General features: G+C 39.9%; 3 protein-coding genes across 3 annotated transcripts; 2 read left to right on the top strand and 1 right to left on the bottom strand.

Moving 5' to 3' along the window:
• Positions 1–589: 589 nt before the first annotated feature.
• MELLADRAFT_113013 (uncharacterized protein) lies at positions 590–10,201 on the top strand (the record flags this gene model as incomplete). The annotated part of the gene is given in 4 exon segments (XM_007417600.1): positions 590–1,144; positions 1,202–1,333; positions 10,078–10,146; positions 10,166–10,201. The coding sequence occupies 4 exon segments, from the start codon at positions 590–592 to the stop codon at positions 10,199–10,201; spliced, it is 792 nt and encodes a 263-aa protein (XP_007417662.1).
• A 405-nt stretch (positions 10,202–10,606) lies between these two features.
• MELLADRAFT_113012 (uncharacterized protein) lies at positions 10,607–11,338 on the bottom strand (the record flags this gene model as incomplete). Its single annotated transcript, XM_007417597.1, has 1 exon — positions 10,607–11,338. One exon carries the CDS (start codon positions 11,336–11,338, stop codon positions 10,607–10,609), a length of 732 nt encoding a protein of 243 aa, XP_007417659.1.
• Positions 11,339–13,847: 2,509 nt separating this feature from the next.
• On the top strand, positions 13,848–18,016 carry MELLADRAFT_94917 (uncharacterized protein; the record flags this gene model as incomplete). Its single annotated transcript, XM_007417576.1, has 18 exons — positions 13,848–14,182; positions 14,286–14,403; positions 14,473–14,532; positions 14,613–15,139; positions 15,232–15,449; positions 15,511–15,657; positions 15,701–15,847; positions 15,936–16,013; positions 16,084–16,194; positions 16,265–16,431; positions 16,502–16,733; positions 16,835–16,914; positions 16,988–17,092; positions 17,159–17,300; positions 17,365–17,450; positions 17,540–17,584; positions 17,674–17,841; positions 17,909–18,016. 18 exons carry the CDS (start codon positions 13,848–13,850, stop codon positions 18,014–18,016), a joined length of 2,874 nt encoding a protein of 957 aa, XP_007417638.1.
• Between the last annotated feature and the right edge of the window lie 2,578 nt (positions 18,017–20,594).

Below are 20,594 nucleotides of genomic sequence, written 5' to 3'. Positions count from 1 at the left end.
ATAAAGCTTTAGTATGAAGTAAATTGGGCTGTTCGATAGCTTAATTCAAGCATAGATTAGAAAGTAAGAAGTTTGAGGATTTCGTATCTTGGTGTGGAAAAACTTTGCAAATGAAACCACAACACTTCGCCCCAATTGAGATTGGTAATCTCAGCGCGTTCTTTTATCATGCGCATATGGTTTCTTTGATCACATCATGTTCTGGTTATGTAAGATTGTTAGTGACGTCATAATATTAAAGTTCTATAAGAGTCATTCAGAGATCACTATTGTAATTCTTTTTCTCTTATCAAACTTATATTATTTTTCTTTTAACAATCTTCTCTTACGTTCAGATTGTTCCTTCTCTCGATCAGTGTGCAGCTTGTTTACAAAGCTGACACCTTGAACAATCTCAGCATTAGCTCATCGTTCAATTGGTTATGAGCCCAGCTCTCTAGCTGTATTCAAAAACCTTCATCATCACATCTCGCTAAACACTACGAAGCTTAAATTTTTTTTTTGCTATTCCACATCAAATTCTGATCGATTTGAGATTTCACCACACACACTCACACGCACACTTCTTCACCTAATTCATTCATCTATAATGTCTTCTGAAGCTCGCTTACGGATCGTCAAACTTGACGACAACAATTACCCCGAATGGAAGGGTGATATCACTGGAGCTCTAATGTCGGCCTCACTTGATGAGTTCATTGACTCGGATGCAGAAGTTATTCCTGCACCAGAAGGACCGATTTCACAAGAGCGAAAAGTTCCTTATGACGTTTATGTCATGCGACAACGCAAAGCCGCAGGTACTATGTTCAGTCATATGACTCAACAATTCTGTATCATCGTGGAATCAGAAGGCTTTATCTATCAGCCATTGAAAATCTGGTTACTCATGAAAGAAGAGTTTCAAGCCACAACCTCTAGTAGTAAGGGTAGAGCTTATTCAGCCTTCACTCGTATTATTTTCACTTCTCTTGATCAATATATCAAGGACACTCGATCAGCTTTGGCAACTATGAGAGCTTGCGGTGTAAACTTCTCTGATGATCTCCAAGAGTTAATAGGCGAAACTATCGTTGGAAAACTCCCAAACTCCATGGAGACAACCTTATCTCTCTTTGATTCTAAACAACCTTTAAAAACGAAAGTCGTATTAGATGTCTTAGATGCTTACCTCGTCGACTATACTGAACGTCATCGACAGGACAATTCTATCGCGTTAGCCACCATTGCTAATCGACCACCTCGACCAGCACATCGTTTTCCTTATCCTACCTGCTCAAACGGACGTCATAATCCAGCTGTCAAAGGTCATAAATATGAACAGTGTTATCAAGTTTTTTCCAGATTTGCTACCGGCTAATCCTGGCCCTTCAAGGAGTCAAGCCACAACAGCTGTCTTGCAGGCTGCGTACTTGGACGACGTCATTGAGACCACAGCTCTATCTTGTCGAGCACCTTCGGCTGACGGTATCATTCTATTGGACAGCGCGTGTTCCGACCACATGGTTTCAAACATCAACTTATTCACTAATTATGTTGAAGTGAAGTCTGACGTTTCCCTTGCTGACGGAAGTGTCATTCATACAGTAGACTCTGAGAAAACCGATAACGGAAAAATTTGGACTAAATCTATTGGTTTTGAAAGAGTATCGGTTTTTTCAATTCTCTGAGAAAACCGATATGAATCAAATTGCAGCAAAAATATTGGTTATGACAGAGAAATATGTGAATCGTATTGTATTATACACAGTTTTTAAGAATTTTTAGAAAAGAAATTTGTGAGGGTTTGCTGCTTGGCAGCTTTGACATGAACTAGGCGGTAATGTCTTACTGAGGCCCTGATGGCGCGTTCAAACCCTTTCACTTCATCATTTCCTTCATAGGCCATATATCCCAACATAATCTCCGAGGCTTTGATGAACTCGTGATGAGTTGGTCGAGGTGGTGGTGGTGTTTCTTCAACTGCAGCCTTCTCTTGCATATCTTCTTGAACACTTTCAAAAATTTCTTCGGGTGTCCATTCTTCTAACCCACTTGAATGCTCGCCAATTGGATTCATGAGCTCGGATAGTGACATTCGATGTAGTTTATGGACAAGATTTAAACTTTCAAGACTGTCCAAGTCAGATCTTAAAGTGTCTCTGGCTTCATCATCGATCATCGGATCCAATTCGAGATCTTGGAGATGGGTATGATTGTCCTCAATCTTGACCGATCCGTCTGGATTTCGAGCAGAAAGAATGCCAGACTTTCTCCAGCAGTTTGAAATTGTGGTGTTGGAGACCCTAAACCAGGCCTCAGAAGCGAGTTTCATAGCATCCAGCTGATGAATCTTGTAAATCTCACCAATTGGGATTTGGAGCTCATAACGATCAATTGCATAGTTGATAAATTCGGATCGATAATAACACTTGAAATTGGCAATGATGCCCGCATCAAGTGGTTGAACGTGAGAGGTAAGGTTTGGGGTGAAGAATTCGAGGCGGATGTTTGTTAAAGGTCTGTCTGGGTTGACAGAGTGACCGGAAAAGTTGTCAACAAGAAGTAAGACATTGCGACCCTTCAACCGAAGCTCTTGATCCCAGGATTCAATCCACTCGCAAAAGATTTCGGTCTGCATCCAAGCTTTCGTGTTGTTCCGATAGTAAAAGCCGAGTTGCTCGCCTGTCTTCCCATTAAAGCATACAGGCCTATGAGCTTTTCCTATGATTAAAGGACGGCGCTTATCGGATCCATAGGCATTGATTGCAAAAGCATATGTCAGACAACGCTTGTCTGACTTGATCCCAGACCTCGCATTAAAAGCTAAGCCCTTATCCGGTGGCATTCTACAGAAGGGTAAACCACATAAACAGATTGAAAAATATTCAAATTATTGTAACACAGACGTACCCATAGAACAGGCCAGTCTCGTCCATGTTATAGATATCGGTGAGATCATAGAGATCCGTTATAGCACGCACACGGGACCTTTCTGCAGCCACAGTATCAGGTGAAGCTGAACCAGCTTCGCCATGACGTTTAACGGAACGTAGACCCGTTCGACTTTTGAAACTTGTCAACCAACCCTCAGAGAGACGAAGTCGGTCTTTGTCTGGTACCTTGAAGAGGTCCGCAAAGCGATTCCACATCGCACGCATCACTGAGCCAGTCAAGATAAGACCTAGGTGTTCAGCCTGTGTCACCCAAGTCTCAAGTGCTTGGGTCACTTGAGGATGCTCAGTGCTAGTTATTCTCTTCGAGTGAAGACCAATCCCAGAATTGTAATTGCTTCGAAACTTGTTCTCATTCTCTTCTTTCAACCATTCCGAAAGTCGAGGCTGTCCAAATCGCAGCTCAGGATACAATTCTTGAAATCTTCGAGCAGTCTTAATTTGCTTGCCCCCATTAGCATGATGCCAATTTATAATCTTGATTCGCTGAGAGAGCGTCGGGTTGACCTTCTTCACGACTTTGGCCTTTTTCTTTTCAACCTTTTTTTTGGTTGATGAGTTTGGCTGTGAAGTCTCCGTATGTTTACGCTTGTCTGAAAACCAAGTCCAAAGGCATTGTTCATTTGAGAAAGCCATCTTCAATTGGTAACGATGAAAATTTTATAGACTCACTGTTCAGTGCTTTTGACATCATTGGACGTGTCTGATCAGCCTTTAGAATTAGCACCTCTAATGCAGCCTTCTCCTCCTTGTTGAGGTCAATGGCAGCACGAGCAACATCCCCAACTTCTCTGATGCGCTCTACCAACTTCCATTCATCAACAAGGTTGGCCAATTGATCCATGAACCGTTCTTCAGCTTCGGTAAGTTTCTTTCCTGAGATCATCAACTCTTTCAAAGGTTTTAAGCGAGTGTCATTCTCGGATTTCAAGGTTTCGAATCCCTTCTCAATGTGAGAGATACTGTATTTAGAAAGGTCCTTGGGAAGCATGATATGTATCAACTTGTGATTATTGTTGAGTGCCGATGGTGGATCAAGGCACGTTAGCTAATAGGATCCCAAGTCGTAGAGTGACAATTGCATAAGTACCTGTTGAGTGCCGATGGTGGATCAAGGCACGTTAGCTAATAGGATCCCAAGTCGTAGAGTGACGAGGGATCTAGCTACTCCGCCATCGGCACTGAGCTAAACACTAACTACTACATGTCACATAGGTGTATCCTAGTGAAAGCCACACACAAGTTCGCACACACATAAGTAGAAAATACATAGACACAACATCAACAATTATGAATGAGAGGTGGAGATTCTGCGATGAAGAAGGTTATGTGTATGTAGTTCAAAGTTTGGACTAAAAAACATACAAGAAAACTAAAACCACAAGTCGTACAACCCCCTGAAATTATCGGTTTCAAACCTGGGATACCAAAAAAAAAGTATCACTTATTGGGTTTGACAAGTTTATCGGTTTTGCAATCAAATTTACTGCAAATAAAAAATATTTGACCCAAAAAGTATCAGGTTTTTGAGAGTATCGCTTTTGACACATATCGCTTTTCTCAGAGTCTACTGTATTGCCGGAAAAGGCGACATCATCTGCAGCTCTTTCGGAGGAAACGTCAAGTTACACGCTTATCATGTGCCCAATTTAGGATCTCCATTAATCAGCATGGGATGTCTTTTGAATGACGGTTATCAATTATTTCATGACAAAGGAATCGTTATTTTAACTAAAGAAGGCTATGCTGGTTTTCGTGGTCAAATTAGAAATTGTGTGATAGAATTAGACATCATTTTAGGCGCGTCATTTGATTCTTTCACTTGTAACATAACAACATTAGCTGATTACAATATGCTACACAGAGGATCAGGACACACCAACACACAACGACTCCAATTAATGTATGGAATCAAACCTCCTGAAGAATGGTTCTGTGAAGATTGTGTTTTGTCTAACCCTTATCCCAGTTCTTTTCCTAAAGCCACTTTTCCACTTCCAGTTGTGCATAGCGATCTTAGTGGAAAGATCTCAACTGTTTCTGAAGGAGGAGGTTTATATTATTTCAAATTGACTGATGCCTTCATGAATTACAAGCATGTTTATATTTTAAAAGCAAAGTCCGAAACTTTCTCTTCTTTCATGAAATTTAAAGCTGAAGTTGAAACCTTTCATAACCAGAAACATGTGAGCTTGGTTAATGATCAAGGAGGAGAGTATATGTCAAAGGAGTTTCGTGAGATGCTGCAAGAAAATGGTGCTACATCTTATTTAAGTGCGCCTTACACCCCACAACAAAACCCTGTCTCTGAGCGTGGAAACAGAACGACCACTGAAAAGGCTTGTGCTCTTCTACGACATTGAAACCTGCCAAATTCCTTCTGGGCTGAAGCGGTCACGACTTCAGTATTCTTGGAGAATGTGACACCAATGGTCAAAATCGATAATCAAACACCGTATGAGCTATGGCACGGTAGGAAGTTTGATCTATCACGTTTGAAACCTTTTGGTTGTCAATCTTATGTCTTAATTTCCAAGAAGTTCAGAAAGAAGTTTGATGCGACGTCTGCGAAAGGAATTCTACTAGGATATCAACTTGGAATGAAAAACTACAGAGTAAGGCTTGAGTCTGGTGAAACTGTGTACTCTCACGATGTCGTATTCAATGTAAACTCTTTCCCTGGTGTCCGGGATTTAACTAATGTTGATGAGGACTTTACCGAATTGATAAGTGAAATATCGACATCTACTTCTACAACAACACCTTGTGTTTCGACAACACCAACTGTCTCACCACCTGACTCACCAGTACCGCAAGATTCTCCGCAAGTTCCTTCATCGCCCGTTCTTTCTTCACCTGATTTGGAGAATCAAGTGGTAAGGTTGGATGAAGTGAACACAGATACTCAAATTGCACCATTTGTCACTCCAATGCAGATAGAACCTGTTCCAGAGATACCGGATCCTCCGATTCCATTGCCAATTGTTCCGGCTAAACATTCCTGGGATTGGCAACCTGCAGATGTTTTGGCTATTCATGATATCACCAGTGCCATCAACGAATCCAATATCTTACCATCAGATTCAAAACGACACCGATCTCACTCTACCAAACGTCGTGTTTCTCGTCAAACTCAGAGAAAATGGGCGAAACTGGCACAACAAACATCGATGGAGGCTGCGAACGTCAACAAACGACTAGACAACATTTCTGAACTATTTGCTCAACAAGACAAACCGTCAAAGATCACAGCAAGAGTGGCGAAGGTAGATATGGATCCTAGGACGTACCATCAAGCATTGAAGTCTGATAATCAATTCGACTGGAAGAGAGCTATAGACAATGAATTGGCAAACATGGAAAGACGTCAAGTGTGGGAAGTTTGTGAGTTACCTGTTGGCAAGAATGCAATTGGCACGACATGGGTGTTTAAGAAGAAAATGGGAGGTGATGGTGAATTGATCAAGTTTAAAGCAAGGCTATGTGCGCAAGGTTTCTCTCAAGAATATGGAGAGGATTATAACAACACTTTTGCTCCGACAGGACGACTTGCTACTCTAAGAGCTTTAAATGCAATGGCTGCGGTGGATGATCTTGATGTATATCAGATGGATGCTGTAGCTGCGTTTTTGAATGGGTCACCTGAGGAAACTATTTACATGAATATTCCAAAAGGTCTAGTTATTGAAGGTGCGACATCAACATCAGTTTTGAAACTCAAACAGGCTCTGTATGGATTGAAGCAAGCGCCGAAAGTATGGTATGACTGCTTAAAATTATTTTTCAAATCAATTCCATTATTACCATCCACTTCCGATCCCAGTCTTTTCATCTCTCAAGATCCATCTTGGAAGTGTATTGTGCATGTTCATGTTGATGACATGACAATTGCTACTAATGATTTCGAGAAATTTCGTCACTTAATCACTGAAAGATTTCAAATGGATGAAGATGTCGACTATAAATACATTTTAAGAATGAAGGTGACTAGAGATTGTGTAAACAAAACAATCATTTTAACTCAAACTCAGTACATTCATAATTTGTTGGAGGAGTATGGTATGATGGAAAGCAAACCTGTGGGATGTACGATGGACGAGAGAGGAGGGTGGAGGACAAACCTCAAACCCCAAACCTCAAACCCGGTACAGCCTGTACAGACTGTCCATATACAGGCTGGCTGTACTTACAACTCTTCAATACACAACTTACCCTTGCCCACCCTCACCATAAAACCGATTTTGAGAACAGATCACTGAACCTTTGATTATTTGGACACAGCTCAAGTATTGGCTGGTCTATGGCATTCAAATGATTTGTTTCCATATTCATTTCAGAGGGGTCTTGTTCAGCCATAAGAATAATTTAGTGTGATCCATGCCCACACACGCTGGTAATTACATCCCTGATCACTGACCACCTCTTACAAGATTACCTTTGCTCCCTCTTTGACCACCAATGTTGCAAACTAAATTTCGGACTCGTTACCTATTCTAGAAACAAACTTTGTACTCGCAAACATAACCTTTTCATCATGAGATAGTTGGGAACACCAATTGATCAAACATGAAGAAAAAGATGCAAAATCTTGTGTGTAATGCTTGTGGTTGAATGGTATGTATTACGCTGATCAACTCGAAGTAGTAAGATAAGTCGTGGTTTTATAATTACAAATTCATCGATAACAAAAAGTGATTTGATAACAAAGATTAATCAATGACATACAGAAATAGAGCGACCATCAAACTATAGTATCTCATTCAAAACCAGCTGAAAAATGTCCTATGCGTACTGATTGAATGAAAACGACCCAGATTAAAGCCCCTGATTTTATTGGCTGAGACAGGCATCGCCATCGCGATATCTCAAAGTTTTCTTCTTCTGTTTTATTATGAAGTTAATGAAGAGTGACATGATCTATGTATTCAAGTTTTCTTTAGCCGATCCTGACAGATCCCGATCCTGATTCCTGAGCCCTAGCACAAAACCAAGTGAAAAAGTACTTTGAGCCCGAAAATCAGCAGTTAAGAAAGTCCAAAGCCTACCTTTAATTGATCGTTACCGTCCGGCGTTTCCGATGTTCTATAAATCGATTGCATTTGAGTGAAATGTGATTCCAAATGAACATCTTCTATATAGCGAGGTTGGGATTGTGAGCTGAGTTGAGTAAGAGAAGGTACATACGAGTGAAGTTGATCTATTGATGGATCTTGGGCTCTGTATTGAAAAAGCTGTACAGTCTGTACCGGGTTTGAGGTTTGGGGTTTGAGGTTTGTCCTCCACCCTCCTCTCTCGTCCATCGTAGGGATGTCCTATGGTGCCGAACACGTATTTGGTTCCTGGAACTGAGAAAGAGGTTAACGAGTTCAATGATTTAGATGAAAATTATCAACATGCGGTGGGTATGCTGATGTACTTAAACAACGCAACAAGACCTGATCTTTCTTTTGTCGTGTCACAATTATCTCAACATTTGAACAATCCCTCTATTCATCATTGGCAGGCTTTTAAGCGGGTATTAAGGTATTTAAGTGGAACGAGGAATTTAGGAATTATGTTAGGAGGTAAAACTTTAGGATTGAAGGCGTATGCGGATGCGGATTTTGCTGCGTGTCCATATACGAGGAGATCAACAGGTGGTTATGTTACGATGTTGGGGGATAGTACAGTAAACTGGAAAAGTAAGAAACAAGAAAATGTGGCAACGTCGACAACTGAAGCAGAGTATAGGGCGGCTTATGAAGGAGGACAGGATATTGTCTGGTTCAATCATTTATTAAACAACTTAGAAGTTATTCAAGAAGATACACCTATTTTAAATCTGGATAATCAAGGAGCTATTGCGCTTTCAAAGAATGAAAAATTTAAGTCAAGGACGAAGCACGTGGATGTCAAATATCATTGGCTAAGGGAAGTTGTAGCTGATAAACAGATGAAAGTAACTTATGTTCCGACAGATGATATGATTGCGGACATTTTTACGAAAGCTTTAGCGCCAATGAAGCATAGGAAGTTCTGTGATTTGATGGGTTTAACTGATGTATCAAAGATGGGGGGGAATTGAGATTGGTAATCTCAGCGCGTTCTTTTATCATGCGCATATGGTTTCTTTGATCACATCATGTTCTGGTTATGTAAGATTGTTAGTGACGTCATAATATTAAAGTTCTATAAGAGTCATTCAGAGATCACTATTGTAATTCTTTTTCTCTTATCGAACTTATATTATTTTTCTTTTAACAATCTTCTCTTACGGTCAGATTGTTCCTTCTCTCGATCAGTGTGCAGCTTGTTTACAAAGCTGACACCTTGAACAATCTCAAGTGTAAGTTGTTATGATGATTAGATTGTAAACTGGAAATCGAAATTAGATTATTTTTCTTTTAACAATCTTCTCTTACGTTCAGATTGTTCCTTCTCTCGATCAGTGTGCAGCTTGTTTACAAAGCTGACACCTTGAACAATCTCAGCATTAGTTCATCGTTCAATTGCCCCCCCTTGCGGTAGCAATGGAATCTTATGGGAAAATGCCTCCATTGCTAAACATCATCAGTACGTATCAGATTGAACAAACCTCATCAACAGGAGATCTTCCCAGGCGACACTTTGGAGGCCATCCGTTGGGAGCTTTTGGCGAATCAGACTTAAAGACGGGGCGCGATGGGACGAAGAGGTGATGACCAAATCTTAGGAGATTATGAGCTGGCAAGAGAGCTGAACAGGTGATTTGTAGAGTTGATAGTTTGTAATTTCAAGGAGTTTGTGCTGCAAGGTAGCAAGTTGTTGACGCAGATCATCAACTTTTCTGCGCGTAAACATGAAGTTTTGTCTGACTGAGATTCTGAGGGAGACACAAAAAGGCCATAGATGACAAATTGACCTCGCAAAGAATTTCGATGTCATCCACCTGGTGGTCGCGCCAGTCATCTCCTACTGACTCTACCCACTGCAGTATACAAAACTCGCCCACTGGATATTAAGATGAAGATGTTGAGATACTCATATCGGGCAGGCAGTCATCGGAATCATGTACGTACGGAGTCCATTGTAGGGAAATGACAAGACTGAGTAATGAATCCTCATGGCATATCCTCAGATTCATCTTTCTTACCAAGGGATGATGATATGTACTTACCTTTTCCAGAACTTACAATGGACAAGTAGCGGAAAATTCAACAAATTCCACATTGAAGAAGATGAACTAACTCTCTTGGTATGTTTCAAACTCGCAGCATGAGCAGACGGAACGGATCCAAGGTGATAAATGAAAATACCGCAAAATAAATTTCGACCGTATATCACAAAGCACAAATTCCAAACAAGTATCAAAAAGTTTTCAAAACACTATTGAGGAATATAATTTCTGATAAAGATAATAATGATAAGATTTTTAACCAAGAGGATCCCGGATTTCATCTTCAACCGCAGCAACCACTAGAACAGAGGACGTTGAATTGTTAAATTTAATAAGATGAAAAAGGTAAGAGTTATCCCAGCCGTGATATGATTCAAACACATGAAATGGACACTACCAAAAAACTAAAGGTATGAAAAGAAGTCCGTACGAGCAAAATCAATCCGACCGTGTATCAAGAATCCTAAACTAAAACTAATGGTAAAATCTAAAGTAATAATAATAAGATTAATAACCATACACATCCTGAAATACCCCTTCAACGATATCGGTGACTAGAAGAAGGGTAGTTGGAGGGAGGAGGGCGTCTTTGAGAAAAGGAAGCTTGATGATTTGTAGCATGATTTCCTAGCATATTTTCTTCTTCATCAGAATCTACATAAGCATTATAATCAATCGCACCCCTTCCATATCTTTGATTTCCAGAAGCCTCTTCCCGATATCTTGATTGAAGTGATGATTGAAGATTTCGAGTGGTGGTCTGAGGTTGTCTCCTGGAAGGAGTTTGATCAACGTGATGGTGATGAGTAGGACGGTAACCATTCTCAAATAAAACCGCATCGCGACGTCGAGGAGGAGGAGGAGGACCAGTTTCCAACAAGACTCCATCGCGTCTTCGGGATCGTCGACAGAAGGATTGATCAGACTCCATGGAAGTGGATTGAGAAGTGACAGGGACAGTGTAATAAGCGATATTCTGATGAGCAGTAGCGGAAGGAGAAGCATAGTAATCATCATAGAAAGCATTCTGACGAGGACGGTTAGCTTGAGATGGTTGTAATGGAGAACGAGATACCTCTAAATCTTCTTCGTTGTAAGCAAGACCACGGCAGGCGAAGGACTCCGCCGAGTTGGAAGAGCGAGGTTGATGCGAGCGCCATTGAGAAGGAGGGTGTTCGTAGAGACCGCGACAAGCGAAAGAAGAATCAGAGTCTCTAGAAGGGGAAGGACGATCACGACGGAAGAAATTGAAACGGAGGTGACTACTCATGGTGGTATAGACAGAAGGTTCAAGTGAAAAGGGATATGGAAAGGGGATAGGAAAGGGGATATGTGGAGATGGGATGGTCGAGTGTGATGGAAGAGTTGGTTGAAGTTGGAAAGAGGTGACTCTTGGGTTCAACGTTGAACCAAATTTCGTACAGAGACGACCAGATCAGCACTTCCTCAGTACAAAGAAGCTGATCAAGGGTACATTTTGATCGTATGTCTTAAAATGCGTATAAGCGTATACAAATGCTTCAAAAGAGACGTGTATAACAATCTTTAATGCCCAACATTATTCAGTAACATGCCGCGGGTAGTTTTTGTATTATTTAATTTGTACTGATTTCTCATAGTCCATTTGATAGAATACGCGACAAAAAGTAGACAAATGCCTCTGAGCTTTATGCTTTAGCTGATGGTTATATCTTGTCGATAGAGAAACATCTTCAGTAGAAAAATGCTCAGATGTTCTTAAAACATTATTCTGATTGTTTACAGACTTCTTTGTTGGATCACGCTCATCCGCTTCCCCAGGATTCTTCGTGAACACTGCTTCGCTAGGATACATCAAGAACTTTCATCCTCTTTCATCTCTCAGGAATTCATGTGACACCTTTTCAAGAAGACGTGTTTTTCTGTCCATATATCGCGGGGTTTGGAGACTATATGCTTCATCTCATCTTTTCGATGATGAAGTTCTTTCCCAGATATTATTCATTTGCTTGTCACTCTTATTTCCCCTCTATTATCATTTCTTGCCCGAGGAAGCCATGTTCTTGGGATACATACGAGTGGCGTGGGCTTTTTCTTCACACCACGTCACGTTAGTCCGTCACAATATGTTGTGATTACAGCACAAGTTGGTCAATGACATATGTGCAATATGTATCCCCGGTTCACAAACTATGGGATTCGTGAAGCGGATGGCGATTCACATTCGAATTGCGCTGGCGTGTGGTCTCTATACGAGCATTTACTCTCAAAGTCGGCATATCTCAATACGACTATCCCATTTTCGCGAGATATCCGAGCACTAAATTTGATCATCTCAATCTGTGTCAAAGTAGCCAGCTCAGTTCATTTCTTTCATAAGGGAGTACTTCCATAGACTGTCTGCAATAGCAATGCCAAATTCAACACCCTCAATGGTCGTGAAGCATATAAATCCCGAATGGGGGTCTTTGTCCGCCTTGCAATCATTCAAATTCCTTGTGTCTCAAGAAAGATTTCCCCAAATAGATGTGATTGCTGGAATGCGCGCGAGATCACTGATTTACACCTTCAATATATTAAAGGAGTGTATCATAGATTACAGTATTGATATTTTCACGATCTCAGGCTCACGACACTCAAGTCTTTCAAACAACATATCTCGACCTGGCACATTGTGATGATGCGCATCAATATGTTAGTTGAGTCTGTGACTTTGTCTTTTGTTATTTAACTCGAACATCTCTAATTTTACCCTCAGATACCTCTCATCAGATTGATATCATTTTCAACGGGGTTTCGCACAAAGTAGCCTCACGACAAACCTTTTCCACATGTACCAGGATTTTTGAACCTCGATGTGAATGTTGATGACTATTATTGCCTGAAAAATTCGTGCATATCTCGCAAACCAACGTACAATCTGATCTGTATTGATCTCAAGCCTTATGGCGTGTCATAGGCCACAATTGATGCACATCAAAAGGTCGTGAATCCGTAAATTTGGTTGTTTAGTGAGGATGAAGTTCGTATTGTCAACAACTTCGGGTTCATGATATTTCAGTTGATCATCTGATTCAACGCTTTGAGGATTTCTCTCTTTCGAATGTTTTATCGCAATGAAAATTAAATGCCCATTGACGGGTTCCTGATAAAAATTGATACAGATATATTCGTTTCTCGATCACCATCTGGAGCTCGAAACTGAGCATTGATCACTTTGACTGCTTGTAGAATTGATGCATATCTCGCAAAACGAGATACATTCCTATATTTGTTTGACTCTCCCGAACGTTTCGCATGCGATAGGATACAAGAGATACTATGTATGTATCTCTAAGTTTTTGGTCGTACATATTTGATCTTTGATCAATGTGAAGCCAAAGTAGTCGCTGTTGTTCAGTGGCGCATTGCGATATAGTGTACGGCAGCTTGTTTGGAATAAAAAAATGGAAGAAGCCAAAGCAACTGCAGTCATTCGAGATGGATTTGAAAAACATATGCAGGTGAAGGTCACGAGTTGAATTTGGAATTTTTTGAGGTTAAAGCCCCGATCAGACCGTGTCCGATGAGAAAAGTCCACCAAGGTTTTCAAAAATTTCAGAAAAGATCAACAACGGTCAACAACGGTCAACGAATCGACGGGGACAAAGAACGGACAAAGCTCAAGGAGTCAAGAAGTCAAGAAGCCAACAGACCGAAGCTTAGAGCTAGAAAGATATCTACGCTGAGGAATATCAAGGAAACGTACTCGAAGGCTTTAACTTCAGGGTCAGGACTCAAGAAGAAAAAGAAGACCAAGCATGAGTAGAGCAGCATCGATACCCAGGTTTTTATCAGCTCTGAACTCAAGAATCTTCGAAGCTCAACCAGATCAATATGAGAATCAAAGTCAAGTTCAAAGTCTGATCAGACCAATCTATGAACTGATTCAACAAAATCAACTTAAAGCAAGCTTGGATCAAATCAATCGATCGATCAAGAAACATCCAAAGTGTTACTTGCTGTATGCTATCAAAGCATTCGTATTGTTTTCTTTAAATCGTCACGATCAAGCTATTGCAATCTTCAATACATTTAATCAAAATCAACCTAATCCAAACTCGTCATCAAACGTACCAGTACCACACCCAGCCAAGTTGAGTTCACCCGAAAACCCACCATCCTGTGAATCAACCAATCAAGCATAGTCACTTGATATCCAACCTTTTGATCTGACCTTCATCGACCATTGAATACAGTTTCGATCCAACTTACGTTGAGTTCATCTCTTATACATTGCTGGGATTGGGATTTCATGATGAACTAGTTCAACTCTACGAAAAAGCTACCCAATCATTTGGGGTACAAACTCAATCAGTTGAGTATTTTCTTTATGTTTTTGAGACTGTCAACTGTTGATCACTTACCTGTTCTTTTCTACTATAGGTCTCAGTTGACGCTTATCTTACCTTGGCTCAAATCAATAGGCCAAAAGATCAACAACAGGTAAAAAAGTCACCAATTCCAGCCCCAAAACCGCCTTGAAAGAAGTAGCATTGATCGATATTATTTTTGTCTTTTGAAAGATTGCACTCAAACTACACAAAGCCTTCCCCAACGAGCCAAGGTTCATAGAATGGATCTTGATTCCATTGATCGTGCAACTTACCAACCCAATCTTGACAACGTCCAACAAAAGTCCCAACAACTCAATTTTAATCTCACTAGCTCATAGATTCATTCAAACTTATCTATCTACGTTTCAAAGCGCTTCAACTCAAATTGATGATCCTAGTCAATTATGGATCATCATCAAATTGTTATCCATAATCGGCAATGATTTGACTTCTAAACCAATTGGACTGAAACCTTTAGTCTTACCTCCAGCATTAGCAGCGGATACTTACTTGAAGCCTAACTTGCGGGATATCCCAGATCACATTCGATTTGTTAGAGAAGACTTCTTGAAGATCTTGGACTCTGAAGTTGGCAGCTCGCTAAGATCCAATCATTTGGGAATTGAGCTTTTTTGGAGGAATGAAGTTGTAAATTGGACGGATGATGAAGGGCTGGGCGAATTGATGTCTAGGATGAAAGAATGCTTGTCAAAAGGGTACGTATCTATTTCATCACATTTACAGACAGTCCAATCTGAAGATGTATGAAAATAATTCGAGTTGAAGGGTGAAAAGTTAATCTTTGCAGGGATACGAACTGGGATACCATGATGACCATCAATAAAGCCATTGCTGAACTTTGTAGAAGGTCTCAAGATTTACCCAAGGAAGAACTGATCAAACTCGAGGAGTTTTACAAAACGTTTACAATCCAGGACAACATTGATCGAGGATTCGTTTTAGCCAGAGTGGATCTACGAAAAAGAATCGAAGATCAACGGCCAAATTCATCCAACATTTTTACAGGTATACTCCATTTGTAACAGTTGCACAGAAGCTTTCTTTGTTGATGCCTATATTTCTACAGAAACCTCCACAAAAACAATCGTGGAATACGCCAATCGATTTGGCTCAAAGGCGTGCTGTTTTGATGATCTGAGGACATATATAGACTCATGTTCAGATGCAGATATCTTGGTTCAACTTCGTGAAACAATCGATACTAAACCAGCAAGTTACATCTCAGTTGCATCCACATGTCGATCTCAATTCACGAGACTTTTGTTCTGCACAGGCTGAGGAGACATTACTTCGAGAAATTAACTTCGAGAAGACCCGTCAGTTGATCAAGCCTAAAGACCTTGACTCTGATAGAACGGCAGTTAAGAAATTATTAAGCCAATATCACCAATATCTTAAAGATGGTAAGTCAGCAGTTAACTTTGTGCGGTGTACTTTCTATCCAAACTATGTCTTTTTTTAACTTATGACTTCTGATCGTGATAACAACAGAAAAAGACCTCCCGGAAAACTCAGTGCAAGCAGCTGATGAATTTATGGTCTCATCAATACTCATTTTGCTAGAGAACCGTTAGTTGTTTTTCCTTTTCTTATCTCAAAATTCACTAAATCTGATACCTATATAAATTTTTGAGTTCAGGTGACTTAGAGGCAATATATTTATCCGTTTACCTTCTTGAAATCGTTTTGAAAAATAGTCGACATCGATACCAAGCCCGCACCTTAATCATCCGTCTCTACAGACTCTTAGGTATGTGCATCTTTTCCATATCTCCTGAATGGATTATCTGATTGACTGACTGTATTTATAATAGGGTTAGGAAGCAGATCAATGAATCATTACGGATCATTGGGTCTGAAACATATCCAACTAGACACATGTGGATACCTAGCATTTGATCGAATCTCAATCCTCAATCACGACCGACAAAAAGCTCAAGAACTATTGGAATCCACTTCAACGTTTTACATCCGATCTAGAGACGAGGTATGGTTTTCTACCCATTCTCATTTGTGAAACCGACCACTTTTCTGAGATTTTTTTTTGGATTTGAAAGACAAGAAGATGGATAAAAGAGTCTTATATCGAAGCAAACTATTCAAAGATACATGAATTTGATCAATTTGTTCATAAACTTGAATATTCCCTACAATCGATGATAAACGAAATCGAATATCTTCGTCTTCGACTCATCAGCAAATCTCATCCTACCACTACACCTTCAATAGTGATGGAAGATGTAAGAAAGAAGTTGAAAGAATTATCAAAGCGTTGGAAGAGTGCTGTAGGTATGGATCCTCTCACTCTCGCTGTTTTTTGAATGATTATTAGGTGACTCATAACTTGCTTTGTATTGTTCTTTGGTTTGTGATTTTTGGGGAAAGTGTAGATAATCGAGATTTGTGTGTTCTTGGAGGAATTAATCATGAAAAAGTGGATAGACAGACTAGTTTAGGACCTCCACTTAACGTACTTGAAATTTCTTTCTTTCTTCCAATACCATTGATTGATTTATTGACACATCGATTACTTCTTCTTTCAGGTTGGTTGGGTTAGAGTGATGTGTTTGATTTATGGGATGGTGTTGATACCTGATTATAAAGAAGACATTGTGGAAGGAAAAGAATTAGAAGATCTATTGAAGGATGTGCGCAAGTTTTTGAAACTAACAGACCCCAGGCAGAAGGCTTATGTTGCTCTCTCTAAATCTTAGGTTTCTGATGCAGAAAGGAGACTTTGTCAATTTGCAACGATCATGTCTGCTTTAATCAGTTCTTCGAATAGTGGTGGTGGTGGTGCTCAGAAAGGCATGAGTTCAGATGACTTGATGAAAAAGTTGTCTATGTTCTTTAAAGGTAAGTCTTTTGTGATTTGAAGCATAGTTTGATTGATTTGTTAACATTCGGATTCATTATATAGAAAGCGTTGATAGTATCATCGAGGAAGACGCAAAGAATGTCAAGCTTCCAGGTGAATGGTTGGAAAGTGTGAAAGTCCTACATGAGGTGAGAAAGAATATGTATCGCTTATTCTGATTTGATGAAACAAAAGCTTTGTCTGATGTAGATCCGGTGCGTGTTTTTTTACACAATAGGCTTATTGTCTATTCCAACTCACGATGAAAGAAAATGCTAAACTAGTGAGTATCCAATAAAATTTATCTTCTCTTTTCTCCTCAATATTTTCGTAAAGGCTGATAATTGACGGGGGTTTTTCTTGATATGTTAGTCTAAATCTTTAAAGAACGTTCGAAATGAAATTATAGAAAGTTTCAAAAAATTAGAAACTTGGGTAAAGTTATACTCAATGGAAGATCGAATCAATGAACGTAAAATAAAAAATAAAAAGAGAACATTGAAATTGTTTGAAGAATACGGTGATATAAGTACAAGTACTGTGAGTAGTCTTCTCCTTTGATTTTTCTTGAGGAATGCTGACTTGAGTGAGTTTTTTTTTGTAACAGTTTGGTGATTGTAAAAAGTGGGAAGAGTTTATGGAAGAGATTGGAATGGAATGGGAAAGTGTTATGGGTGAAGTTTTGGTGTTAGTTAAAGGTATTGTTGAAGATTGATAAGCTTCGAAAACCCTTTTGAGGGGATTGTTCATGATGGTACGAAGAATGACTTAAGAAGGTGGAAAAAATATGAAAAATTCAAAACTAAACCAAGGGGTATCTTGAAATGAAACAATTAAAGCTATTATTGACCATTGCAATCCTTTATGAAATGAAGCAGGTTTCAAAACTATTATTGACCAGTGTTATGCTCTTTGAGATAAGTGAGAGATGTTTCAGTTTTTGGGGAAGTATGCTGTAAGGTAACCGTAAGTTATTCAACTATATGAGAACAGAAATTGGTCAGAAACAGGAAGGGAAAATTCCCTGAATTGATTTCAAAATCTAATAGATCCAAAATGAAGCACCAAATATCAATTGCTCTCTTTCGAATTGCAATATAATTATTATTCGAATCCACTCATGTGATTTGTCTCCATGATTACTGACAAAGCATCAATTAGATCTTTTCACTGAACAATCTTTTGCTGTTGGCCAGGCTTTGAAGAAGTATTGCCGGCGTTTCTTGTTTGATTGGCTATATTTCCTATACATACAAGTTACCAACAGCTACGTGTAACTGAGAAAAGAACATGACTCGGTTCTCCCTCTTCCACACCCTCAGTCTTGTGTACATATGCCATGTGATGCATAGTTATTTCCAGTCAGGCGATTTCCCTTTCTTGAATAGTTTGGGTGCTTGAGGCGATATAGGCTGGGAATCATGAGCGTCAGTCGCGATAATCCTTTACTCAGGGAACCATCAAATGCAATGAAGCTTTGCTCCGAGGTGTTCGTTCCTATGCTGAAGACTGACGTCGAGTGTCGGGGTCGAGAGCCTAACACTGGGTCAGCTGCGCTCCGCCGCGCTACAAGCTAGTCAACCGCGGGTGTAGCTGATTCTCATGAGGTCTTGTTGCGTCCCTACGTTCACGCAGCGGTTCAAGAACACGGAGAAAAACCAAACCTTCGTAGCTTTGCTCCAAAGAGCAACGCTACACGCGTCAACAGCTGCGTTTGCCGGGTATGGGAGGCACGTGTTACAGCTACAGCGCCAATCATTGTAGCATAAGTCCGACCAAAACATATAATTGAAAAGAATTAAAGATAATGTTGAAGGAGAGTGAAGAATGTGTAGATAGAACCATATTTAAAGAGAGTAAACAAACAAAAAGTATAAGAGTTGAAATGACATAAAAATAAAAAGAGACACAAGCAACTGTTATGAAAACCAAGGGAAACAAATTGACAAAGGATAGAAATCCATTTCATGGGAATTTGCATCACCTTGAATACCTGTGCAAGGTCTTTAAAACCTATACCAAGATCTATGCCTTCTCTTAACCACAACATGCTTGACACAAGCATCTCAATGGTCCAAGCTATCAAGCTACCTTGACTAGAGGCACAAATGTCTGAAGCGCAAGAAAAAATGTGTTCAGCAGTGCATGAAGAACCTGTCAACACTAGATAATCCTTGGCCATGCTCTCCAGTACCCAATAACCTTTTTTGTGTACTTAAGAAACAGATTAATGAGCAGCAATCAATCTATGACATCACCATTTCCAAAGTAAAATGATGAAGAAAGAACACACTTGCCACCATTCCAGACTTGATTTGGGATCTGGAACATTAGCGGTACACAAACAGCTTGACCTGACCTGAAAACCCATGCCAAGATCCCATGACAACACCCGCCCAAACCCCCAAAACAATTGGGTAGTTATGGGTTTTTCAGGTTGGGTCAAGATGTTTGTGTACCGCTATTGTAATCATCTACCTTCATTTTGTCACTTCCATGTAGGTAATCATTCAAATCCAAATCTTTGGACTCTCCAATCTGAAGTTCTTCTTCAGAGTTTCTGTCAAAGATATCTGGCTTAGGGGAAGAAGTTGCTGGAGTCTTTGAGGCCTTCATTTGTTGGGAAGACATTGCTTTGTCTTTAACACGTGCTGTAAGTTCATACTCCTGGCTTAGGCTTAATTTGTCACATTGTGTCAGAAGTTAGAGGTATGTCAGAGTTGGATCCAAACCACTTTGAAAAGAAATTGAGGCGGAAAAAGGGTGGAGAACCATGTGTTGGATTTATTTTTTGCTTCAAATGTCTTATTTTATTTTAATGTATTTTTTAGAACTGTATTTTGATCTTGTCCATTTTTGTCTTTCTTAATTGACTACATTACATCATATAGATCATGTAATGAAGAATGTTACATCATTGATCAAAACCAAGTTGCCATGAGACACTCTGCATGCTATGGGTCCCTGTGGTGCCAGGCGCTTGTGGGTGCTGTATCACCACTTACCACTGTGGAATCACGCTATAGACTGTGGATTCCTGAACTCCTATTTTAGCAGGGGGGAGGACTATAGCTATACATGGTGGCAAAAGTCACCTCTCAGCTACACTTTACAGCACATTTCCAAAATATGTCCAAATGTTCTGGGTTTTTATGCCAAAATGTGCCTGTTTTCACCAATTTTCACCAGTTTTGGTGCTATCTTATGGTATATACAGGTGCATGTACTTAACATCCCACATTTGGAATTTGATAGATTGACCAACAAAAAAATCCTAAAAGATTTAAACTGCC

The sequence above is a fragment of the Melampsora larici-populina genome, assembly GCF_000204055.1.
Source record: "Melampsora larici-populina 98AG31 unplaced genomic scaffold MELLAscaffold_75, whole genome shotgun sequence".
Classification (NCBI taxonomy): Eukaryota; Fungi; Basidiomycota; class Pucciniomycetes; order Pucciniales; family Melampsoraceae; genus Melampsora; species Melampsora laricis-populina.
This window is presented reverse-complemented; position numbering and strand designations above follow the sequence as displayed.